The sequence below is a fragment of the Xenopus laevis genome, chromosome 4S, assembly GCF_017654675.1.
Source record: "Xenopus laevis strain J_2021 chromosome 4S, Xenopus_laevis_v10.1, whole genome shotgun sequence".
Taxonomy (NCBI): Eukaryota; Metazoa; Chordata; class Amphibia; order Anura; family Pipidae; genus Xenopus; species Xenopus laevis.
In genome coordinates this window covers 20,182,984-20,195,236 of record NC_054378.1, presented here as the reverse complement: position 1 = coordinate 20,195,236, position 12,253 = coordinate 20,182,984, and the positions used below count along the sequence as shown (strand labels likewise).

The window sequence follows — 12,253 nt, the reverse complement described above, 5'->3', positions numbered from 1 at the left end:
TATCCTTATTGGAAGCAAAACCAGCCTATTGGGTTTATTTAATGTTTACATCATTTTCTAGTAGATTTAAGATATGAAGATCTAAATTACAGAAAGATCCCGAGTCTTCTGGATAACAGGTCTCATACCTGTAATACTGATTAATAATATGTGGATCAATAATAAATTATTTGGATAGGGAAAGACAGAAAGAAGGGAAATAGGTTGGACGTTTCTTATTTATGTGCCCTCGGGTGGAATCCTTAGCCTTCTTGCAATGCCATTGGCCCCCTACTACTGTAACTGGAGTCGTAAAATGTTATTTATTGCATGTTCTTCACTTTATAAATAATGAATGCAATATACAAAGAGGCACTTTGAGGCAGATATTGTATTCGTTCTGCTTCGAAAAACACCTAAATGTTTTTGTAATGGCCATGGGTTGACAAACAGTGGTTTCCTCTCCACCTGGCCAGCTATGAGAATAGGTTGGCGTAAATCCAGAACGGCTCACCTCTTTGATAATTTTCCCTCCGTGATGAATGGTGCTGTTATTAACCATATCCACAATAGCCACTCCCAGATTGCAACGGATCCCAAAAGAAATGCAGAATCCTAGTCCGCTCATAATGGCGATGATGTACCTCCTAGGAAGTCCAAAACAGGTGCAGTCACATAGGGGAGGCTTTTTCTCCGACACCTCGACTGGTTTCCCATCTTCCGTCAGCTCAATATTTTCACCAGTTTTCTTTTTCTTCTCTAAAACTCTTCAAAGATAAAACATGGGTTACGGTCAAACCTCAAAAAATTTCCAATTCTTGTTATACCTTTTGTGTCACTACCAAGGACTGAACCAAATTGTTTATAAATAATTGTTCATAAAAATATTCCAAACCCTTTCCTTTTGAAATGCAAACGCAATTTTTTTTTGCAATTTTTTTTTCTGTTAAAGGGATTGAAAATGAAATACAATACAAAATCTTTTGTTTAGTTGTAATATTATTGTTAATAATGTATGGCTTAAATTCATATTTTAATACTCTGTTATAGAATATTTTATATCTATATATATATTTATTATATTTCTATCTATATATATTATATTTATACTATATCTATATATATATATATATATATATATATATTATATTTATAGTATATCTATATATATTATTATATTTATTTTAAATCTATATATATTATATTTATATTATAGTATATCTATATATATTATTATATTTATATTAAATCTATATATATTATATTTATATTATAGTAAATCTATATATATTATTTTATTTATATTATATCTATATATATATATTATTATATTTATATTATATCTATATATATTATTATATTTATAGTTACATAATTCTATACTTGTGTTTAAAATATCTTCAACTGAGGTTTGAAAATGGGATGCAAAACAGTTGGTGCTGGATGTTAAATGATACAATTTCTAAATACATTTCTATGTAATTTATATTATATATAAACACTTGTATTTTAAAACGGAATAATGTGAAATGTAAGAAGATGATACATTAATTATAAAAATGTGATATTGAACCATAACACCATACATATATATTTTTTTTATTTAAAGGACCATCTAACATTTTTATTGACAATTTGACAGTAACGATCCTGGCTTTTATTTTTCTCCTCAAACAAATATATAAAATAATAACAACCTTTAATATCTTTATAATGGACAATCGCATCAAATCATTTCCTGTTTCTTATTGTCTTATTTATTTTTACGTCCAAACGTAAAATATTTTGACTCAGTGAAGAAATGTAAAAAAAAAAAATTATGATTTTAAATTCTACTGGAAAAAATTTCCTTTTCAATTTCGTTTTTACAATATTCCACTGACATACCGCACCTTCAATAAAAATAAAAGTACATGTTATAGTTGTAATATTTGTATATACAGGTATGGGATCCGTTATCTAGAAACCAGCTATCCAGAAATCTCCGAATCCATTTTATTCAAATAATCCAAATTTTTAAAAATTATTTCCTTTTTCTCTGTAATAATAAAACAGTAGCTTGTACTTGATCCAATCTAAGATATAATGAATCCTTATTGGAAGCAAAACCAGCCTATTGGGTTTATTTCATGTTTACATGATTTTTAAGTATATTTAAGGTATGGACTGAAAAATCCCTTATCCAGAAGCCCCAGGTCCCGAGCATTCTGGATAACAGGTCCCATACCTGTATTTGTTATATTTGTAATATTTTTGTTATATATTTGATTTTTAACAAATGCTTTTCAGTACTTAATTTCCATACAGATCTAATTTGTTAAATATCTAATCCAATGCTAAAACAGTAGATTAATTCACAGTCCAAATATAGAAATATTTGCCATAAAATGTTGATCAAATTGTACATTTAATTGTAGATCCAAATATAGAAAGATTTGCCATAAAATGTTAATCCAATTTTTTTTTGTTACACAATACTATGCGACAAGATTGGAAACAAATATTCATTTTATTCTATTCTAATTAAAATAAAAGGGGTAAGTGTGTGTGTTTTTGGGATTCATTAAACAAGCTTCTCTTTAGGCAGCAAAATGCTAAATATGTATGATTTTTCGTCACTGATAAAAGTTGATGTGTGCATTTATTAATTATTGATACGTTGGGAGGAACAAACACAATCCACTTGGGATTTCACAAGACAAACGGGGGTCTTTTTTTTTTTTAATCGCTCCACATTTTGCAGGTTGTGACAATTTGTAAGTGAAGCGTTTAGCATGGACATGGAAGTCTGTGTGTGTATAATTTTGCCTGCACTAAAAGGTGACATTAATGAATTAATGCAGATACAGGGATATTATATATATATTATATATATATATATATATATATATATATATATATATATATATATATATATACAGGTATGGGACCTGTTATCCAGAATGCTCAGGACCTGGGGTCTTCTGGATAACAGATCTTTCCATCAATACCTTAAGTCTACTAGAAAATCAGGCAAACATGAAATAAACCCAACAGGTTGGTTTTGCTTCCAATAAGGATTAATTATCTCTTAGTTAAGGTACTGTTTTATTATTACAGAGAAAAGGGAAATCATTTTCAAACATTTTAATTATATGATTACAATGGAGTCTATGAGAGACAGCCTTTCCGTAATTCTGAGCTTTCTGGATAACAGGTTTCCGGATAATGGATCCCATACATGTATATGATCACATTTTTTTTTAAACATTTTTGCACTACAATATCCTAAAAGAAAAGATAAAATACCTGTATAGCTGACCCAGTGATTTACTAGCGACATTCTTCAGCCCTTCTTTGCCTTTGGCTAAAACCCTTTGCTTTATTACATCCATTATTGCCGCACGTGGGTCTTGACTTGCTTGTGGTTAGATTGTATTTAAGGACAGGCAGTTTCTCATATTGGTATAAAAATCCTTGGATGAAGAGTAAAAGCTCTCCGATGGCAGAGACAGAAGCGTGTCGGAGTCCAGTTAAAAAGTGGAGCTGTCAGTGTGCTTCCTCCTCACTGAAAGTGCAGGCAATGTCATGTTCTTGTGCTTTGGTCCTCTGGTGGCTTAAAAATCCATTTTAGATCGGAATTGTCTCTAGGAAATGTTTCACCCAACGGCAGAGTTGTAGAGAAAGTCTCAATTTCACGAAACCCTAGAAAATATATTTCTCTCTATAAATACAGTATATATGTGTGTATACAAAATAACACCTGTACGCTTGGTTTGCTTTAACCACAATCAGCAGTGTAATATTTTCATTGCATTAATAAAATGCCCCATCTCTCTTTAGATCACTGCAAGTAAAGACACATTTCAGCTTAATAAGGAGAATGGTCCTTAATGAAGTGGAGAGGCTGCAGAAAGAAAGCCTGAGCCACTGGTTTGACTTGCAGGGTGTTGCTTATGTTTCAGCACCATGGACAGGTCTGTGCCGTTGGGCGCAACCTCCTTTTCTCTCCTCCACTACAAACTTTCCAGGGGGAATTGGGCGGGTTGCCTTGAACTGAATTTAATCTCAGGCTCTTGAGTCGGATGCTATGGTAACCGAAGGGAAGATGTCATCATTCCAGTCTACATATCCGAGGCACTAGGACTCCTCGCTGCTAGTTTATTAAAAATTGACAAGTTAACGTTGTCCTCCTTCACGCTTCTAATTTGCTGATTTCATGTGTTTTCTGTGGGGGGCAAAAATGATCTCCAGTGGTTTGGCTCAAGACGCCTCATATGTTTTTGGGTTGTTTTGGTTTCTATTCATTGTTGAATTCGCACCTATTGGCGTAGGGGAGTGTGGATACGGTTATTGTTCACTTACAGCGACTCTATGGCAAATACAATAAATTAGTTGTTTATACATAGATGCTAAAAACGCACAATTGTATAATCACATCTGCCTGTTGTCTATTTATTTGACATCATGGCAGCTGCACATAGTTCTTCTTGGGACAAATTTGAACACAGCAGCCAATACTTATATAAAACTCCCTTCAGGTGGTCCTAGATGCACCAATATTACTGTAAGAAAGATGTTTTGGACAAAAATCGGTGCCTGTATTGTCAGTAGCGATTCTGGGGCTGCTGCCGCCTGAGGTGCCCCAATGACCAACTCACCTGCTTAGCTCTTAAAAATCAGCACAGGAGCAGGTTAAGGGGGGCAGAATCACTAGTGCATTGAACGCAATAGCATTCTCTGCACTAGCGGAAACAAATTTCCACAATAAAACCCGGAAACCCAGCTCTTAAAGTTACAAGAGGCAGCTTTTCGCCGCCCCTTTCAACTGGCCGTTCGCTGCCAACTTACCTCATTACAAGAGTTTCCCTGCAGTGGCGGAACTACCGGGGGAGTAGGGGGTGCGAGCGGGCCAGGGCCCGCACCCCCTCAGGGCCCCCCGGCAGCCAGCGGGCCACTGAAAATGCGGGCGGTATGGAGAGGGGCAGGGCCCGGCTGCGCGTCACGCACCAGGGCCTGTCCCCCTCTAGTTACGCTACTGTTTCCCTGTGTATGTTGGGAGACAATGCGGCCGATATCACTAGAAATCCTTGGATATTGGCTGTCTCGTCAATCGGACAGGAATGAAAATTTTGATCGGGCACCTTTGAAGGACATCGAACATTGCAGTATTAATGCTGAATCATCAGATAAGAGTTAAAGAATTTGTTTTTACCGGCATATCTGACAATTCAGCGCTTAACATTAGTAGAGTAGACAAAAGATCTTTTGTTCTCCCAATGGTCATGGGAAAGATGGTAATTGTAGCATGTATGGGCATTTTAGGTCCAAACTGATTATATCAGAAAGGATTTTGAGCTACTTAAACTATTGGTCAATGACATTTCACACACTCGCATAGAGGAAATACACTCAACAAGGGTCACGACTTTATGCTAAGCCCATTCATTCTTGACAAGGGTGCCCTCTTGTGGAATGAAAACATTCTTATTTATTGGAATACTGAGCCTTTTGGTTGGCTGATTAGAAAATATACTATGACATTTATGCTAGTTGAAATCTGACTGTTCTCCCCCCTTCTGAGGAATAAATGAGTTTTACTTTTCGGCTCTGAATTCATAAACATTTCCCAAGGTCATCCTACCTTTTTGAATGGAGAGTCAATTTGTTGGGCACTAGTAAAAGCTTGTATCTGCTACCTGCCCATCCTCCCTTCTTTCTACTACCTAAAATTCTTTGCTACCATTCCGAATATTTGGCCTTTTTACTGCAATGATTTTGTGATACCTGCCCATGACTCTTTCTTTCCGACTTCCTGCAACTCTTGCCACCCATCTTTACTGAGTAAGATTTTCTCTACTATGAGACCTAACTCCCTTTCTTGCTTCTGCCTTTAGTTCAGTCCTACTCTTGAATGCTACTTATTTAATATTCGCCACGTGGCTCAACCATATCTGTTTATCAATGGCCGACTTAAAGGAATACTGTTATTTAAAACCTAACCAGTTAATAGTGCTAATCCAGCAGAATTCTGCAGTTTTTCAAAGGGCAAACAGATTTTTTTATATTTAATTTTTAAATCTGACATGGGGCTAGACATATTGTCAGGTTCCCAGGTACCTCCAGTCATGTGACTTGTGCTCTGATAGACTTCAGTCATTCTTTACTGCTGTACTGCAAGTTGGAGTGATATCAACTCCCTTCTTTTCCTCTCCCAGCAGCCTAACAATGGAAAAATGGGAAGGTAACCAGATAACAGCTCCCTGAGATAATATTACTACTTTGTAGATATGAGAATAGCACCCAATAGTAAAAATCCAAGTCCCACTGCAACTCCTCCAGTTACATTAAGTAGGAGACACAATAGCCTACATGAAAGCAGTTCCATCGGACAAAATTACCTGAAATGGCATCTACACACCAATATTAGAAGTATAAAAAATACACTTGGTTCAGGAATGGCATTTTTAAATTGTGGAGTGAATTATTTTCAATGTAACAATGTTAATTAGAAATTAGAACACCACAAAAATCATGACAGTATCCCTTTAAGGCAAAAGAACATGATGCCTATGATACAGCTGAACAAGAAGCCTCCAAAGAACAAGTCTGAAAGAGACTTTGTGAAAAGCCTGTTCTTCAGCCTTGTGCTCAATGAAAGGAAACAGTAAAGAGGAAGGAGGCCAAAGTAATAAATCAAAGAGCATAAATAGCTGGAGTTATTTGGCTTTATGGGTATTGATTAGAGGTGAGAAATAACTCTGTTTTGACAGCTTTACAAAATGTCAGGACATCTCATTTCCTCCAAGCACATTGAGCAGAACAAGAAGAGGAATGATTGAGTGAAGCTTGCTTCTCAAAGGTTGGCAGGAAACTCAACCATAGTCATTCCAGGTGAGATCCAAGTACTCTTGAAGGACGTGTTGGTGGCTGTGTGTTTCACCAAGCTTTAGGAAAGGATGATACCGACAGGACAATATAGACTTTATTATAGGCATTAAAGTCAGTAGATGATTGGGAGGGGGTCACATTCAGCAACATATCATACAATTCCATGATGGAGCAACATGGCTAGGTGTGGGCCGCTGGACACAGACTCCTGACCTGGTTCAGCATTAGAAAGCAAGTAAAGACATTGCACACCATTTTCTACCAATTTTCATGTGGATAAGAGTTTAAACAGTTCCTCCGGGAACTGGTCCAACTGTCCTTGTGGAGTCAAGAAGGAATTTATTACCCCTTTAAAGGCAAATTGGAGAGGGTTTAGGTGGGGTTTTTCACCTTCCTCTGGAACAGCTAGCATTGGGTCACTTAGATAAAAAGGTTAAATCTGACACATGTCTTGTTCCACACCAGACTTAAGCTGTTTGGAAACCCCTCCCCCTCAGCTAGGGTTGCCACCGGTAGGTATGTCACCGGCCTACCTGGCAAAATACCAGCAAAGGTATTACAAATTTACCAGCAATGTACTTGACAATAAACGAAGGTGTTCCAAACCCCTGGCCTCAGATATGTCCACCCACTGAGGTCATCCGCTTACCCCTAATATCACCTGTCCTGCCCCCTGCCTGGACTGTGAAGGTGCAGAAGACGGCAACCCTTTACCAGCCACATATTGAATCCACATCCTACATGGCTAATTAGTATTTCATTTATTTGCATGTTGCATGGCTGCACATAAATCAGTTCAGTCTGCAGCATTTGAGACCCTAGTCCAGAGAATACAGCACAAACTGGGTAAAGAAAATGTGCTGTTATAGAAAGGTATTGCTGACCTATACAGAATCCATGAGGTGACTAGCAACAGTAGTAACATAGTAAGTTAGGTTGAAAAAAGACACACGTCTATCAAGTTCAACCTTTTATGTCTATATTATGCCTAACTGCTAGATGATCCAGAGGAAGGCAATAAAAACATCTGAAGCCTCTCCAATTTGCCTCATAGGGGGAAAAATTCCTTCCTGCCTGCAAGATTCAATTAGACCAGTCCCTGGATCAACTTGTACTATGAGCTATCTCCCATAACCCTGTATTCCCTCACTTGTTAAACACCATCCAACCCTTTCTTAAAGCTAGGTGGCTCTTAAGAGATAACTAAAGCTTAACTAAAGAGGTAGCTAGAAATGTTGTTCATTATGCTTTGTGCTTCTGTACCAGCCCAAGGCAACCACAGGCCTTTAGCAGTAAAGATCTGTGTCTCCAAAGATGCCCCAGTAGCTCCCCATCTTCTTTTCTGCTGATTCACTGCACATGCTCTGTGCTGCTGTCACTTACTGAGCTTAGGGACCCACTCACAATATACAGTACACATAGAATAGAAATGTCACAGTATAAGGCTGATTAGTAATTAATACAGATAATTACTACATGGCAGCACAGAAACCAGTGCAATTAGCATCAGAATTTAATAATCAGCCCTGTAGCATCAGCTTATATTACAGACCAACCTCATTTTCTGCGGAATAATTTGTGACAAATTGAAAAGAAGCAGAATCTTACATATAATCTCACAAAACACATAAAACTACAGGAAAAATTAGACTCAGGATTTTTATGAAGGGGTTGGAGGGTAGTCTGCAACTTCTAAAGGCAAGAGCTTTTAAAGGGTGGAGTGCATCTGCTGCAATGCCAAAAGACCAGCCAACGGGGGGGGTGGCTAAAGCTTTACTCAATAGGCCAGGCTACCAGGCTTGCAGAGTCAGGTGGTCATCATCATAATCAGAGACGCCCTTAAGAGGGAAACATCGTAACAAGTCTATTTCAAAAGGGAGCTTTTGGTTATTCTGATCCCAAGCTGATCCCTAGTCTACCCAACCTGCCGAGGTACAATCACAATTGCATTTAATTAGCCTTTTCAGATATACAGATAATGCATATGTGCTAGTGTAGGGTCTATGAAGTTCAGAATCAGGTTCTTTAAATTTGAAGGACTTCTCAGTGACCAAGGATTAAATTTAGAACTGTACCATCTCAGTTAATGGCAACACTAATACAGACATCCCGTACATATCGACAAATACAAGAGTCCTCTGAACTCGACCCATTATCAATATATTTAAGACAGAGACATTTTGTGCATACTGCTACTGAAAAATGCCTTACCCTTTAAAGGGATACTGTCATGAGAAAAAAATGTTTTTTCAAAATGAATCCGTTAATAGTGCTGGTCTAGCAGAATTCTGCACTAAAATCCATTTCTCAAAAGAGCAAACAGATTTTTTTATATTCAATTTTGAAATCTGGCATGAGGCTAGACATATTGTCAATTTCCCAGCTGCCCCAAGTCATCTGACTTGTGCTCTGATCAACTTCAACCACTCTTTACTGCTGTACTGCAAGTTGGAATGAAATCACCCCCCTCCCTTTCCCCCCAGCAGCCAAACAAAAGAACAATGGGAAGGTAACCAGATAACAGCTCCCTAACACAAGATAACAGCTGCCTGGTAGATCTAAGAACAACACTCAATAGTAAAACCCCTGTCCCACTGCAAAATTTGCGAAACAGCCACGAAAATTTGCACGCATCAAAAATTTTTTGGACGCGCATCGGAAAAGTTGCTTGCGTCAAAACCGTTGCGGGTCAACATTATTCGGACGCCCATTGACTTTAACACTGGTGTCACTGGAGCAGTGATTTGGCCACCTGTGGGTAGGGTTGCCATCTGGCCGGTATTTTACAGGCCTGGCCGGTAAAAATGATGTTTGATCCAAATGTTATTAATAGGGAAAAATTATAAATATAAAGGAAGGCCGGTATTTTTATCTTTAAAAGGTGGCAACCCTAACTAAGGGTAAAGTTGGACTGAGCAGCACATTTCTCATCCCTTTAACTCACAGCTGGTGAAGACACAGAAAACATGTGGGATCTGCCTACGTCCAGCTTCTGATTTAAGCTAAAGATCAATATGGGAATCATACGGGATCTACAACATTTAATAAGTAGTTTGCCCTGTACCGCTGGATCCCATGTCAGACCTCATGAGAAATAGTCACAGGATTGCAAAACCAGCATTGCCTCTGGTGCTAGAAACTACAACTCCCAGCATTCTCAGTCAGCAATGACCGAGCATGCCGATAGCTGTACACTACATTAGTTGCGTGTTGCAGGTTTGGCATGCCTTCCACAAGTAACAATGGCAAAGCCCCCATACAACCAATGAATTATATGTTACTCCCTCTTTTTGGTAGGGAATCCCATCCTCTGTTTAACTTTACAGTAAAGAAACCCTTCCTATAGGTTAATAGTGAAATCTCCTTTCTATCACCACCAATGAATCTCTCATTATAGGAGGGAGTTGCTGACATGAGGTATGCAGACAGGGGGAAGACACTGCCATGTGGTATGTTATGAGTTTATTTTTCACAGTTATGTAATTTATTGCTGTGGTAATTTTTCACAAATAAATGCTTGAAGTGAGTGACCATGCATATCTGTTTGATTATTTGCATTATCCTTCTAGTAAGGGAATTCCATAATTGTATTGCCCTTAAAGTAAAGAGACTCTTTCATATGCCGATAGTAAAATCTCTTTTCCTCCCCACCAATGAAACACTCAGTCTCACTCTCTTCGTAGAGAGTCCAATAACCCGACTGACCTTACAGTAAAGAACCCCTTCCTATGCTGATGCTGAAATCTCCTTTCCTCCCCACCAATGAATCACTTATTCCCCCTCTCTTGGTAAGGAATCCCATAACCTGACTCTCTTACAGTAAAGAACCCTTCCTATGCTGATAGTAAATCTTTTCTAGGGAGAGCAACCCCAACTTGACAAGCATTCCACTGTTAGCTCATCCATTACTTGTCCTTCTCCAACCTTTTTCATACAGTATGCAGTGATGGGTGAATTTGTCCTGTTTGGCTTCGCCACGAATTCCGTGAATTTCCCGCTAAATTCGCGAAACTGGCGAAAAATGTGCAAAATGGCGATTTTGACGCATGCGAAAATTTACCGGCGTCCAAAATTTTCGCCAGCGAATTGTCACCGGTGGCAAAACAGGCAAATTCTCTGCGAATTTGCGCCTGCCAAATAAATTCGCCCATCACTAGCAGTATGTAATGCCCTTTACAGAGATACAGCATGTACCAAACCAGCATCACATTTTCAATTAAAAAAGCATTAATGACAACCAACAAAACACAAAAATGACCACAATAATGCAAAAAATAATTTAAAAATTTAATATTTTACTTTCTTTGTATCCAGCACATCCATAAACTGCAGGAACAACACAGATACAGTATATATATAAAAATCTGTGGGTGAATTTGTAAAAACAACAAGAAAGAAGAAAACAAATCGAGGCAAATTACAAATATTCCCCCATCAGTTTATTTTCACAGGTCATAGAAATACAGAATCACATAAAATCAATAGAAATAACAATAGTGTCAAACATTTCCCTTCATATATATATTTACTTTAGCAATACTGTTGTCCTTATTTACAGTTTTCACAATCAAATGTTATCAGTACATTTTGATTTCCCAAAGCCAAAACAGTTGTCCGGCTGAGGATTCTGGGAAATGTAGTTCCGCAGCTGCCAAGAAGTTGGCCTAATGGTTAGACCTTATTGAGTCCTTCTTTGGTTGTTAACAAGTGTATTTATGACTGGGCTGCTCAAAATGAGCCAATAGGAAAGCATTGCAAGTAGTTGCGTGATATCTGTGCAATTTAGCCACATACCTGAAGAACAACTTGCAGCGATTGGATGGCTTCCAACGCATGCACAACATACAATAGGTTCTTATCAAGCCCAGCTTGGGGGGCTGCTTAGGGACAACCGTACGTCTGTGACCCCAAGAAGCGTCCAACGCATGCACAACATACAATAGGTTCTTATCAAGCCCAGCTTGGGGGGCTGCTTAGGGACAACCGTACGTCTGTGACCCCAAGAAGCGTCCAATGAAGATACAGCTAACATTGGGTTGTGCATGTTCTATTGTTGGGTATGTCATCAAGACAACTACATAAGCGCCAGGATCAGTTAACCAGTAACTATACAGAACCACACAGACAAAATGTACAGCATCCCTGGATGCATTTATGTCACCTGACCCACAGAATTATCCAATCGTCAGGCACTTAAGGAGTTTGGACAAACACAGATTTACACATTTTGAAAAAAAACATTACAGGATGCAGTGAATCATGGCAGGTCTTTGGTGAATCAAACACAAGGCTCCATTACCGGAACTTAAAGGGTAACTCCATTCGGAAAAAAAGGTTTTTACAGCGTGAAAGAAAATGTCATTCTAAGCCACCTCTCCTTATAAATATTAAAAAAAACTTCAGA

The 12,253-nt window shown here is 38.0% G+C and overlaps 1 protein-coding gene across 1 annotated transcript in view; it reads right to left on the bottom strand.

Annotated features, from left to right (window-relative positions):
• LOC108715292 (vesicular glutamate transporter 2) overlaps positions 1–3,982 on the bottom strand; it is an 18,728-nt gene extending 14,746 nt beyond the window's left edge. The window contains exons 1-2 of the mRNA XM_018260313.2: positions 3,268–3,982; positions 494–746 (exon numbers count right to left, since the gene is read on the bottom strand). Of these exons, the coding sequence (XP_018115802.1) occupies positions 494–746; positions 3,268–3,353 (339 nt within the window). The 5' untranslated portion in view covers positions 3,354–3,982. The remainder of the gene's footprint in view (positions 1–493; positions 747–3,267) is intronic.
• Between the last annotated feature and the right edge of the window lie 8,271 nt (positions 3,983–12,253).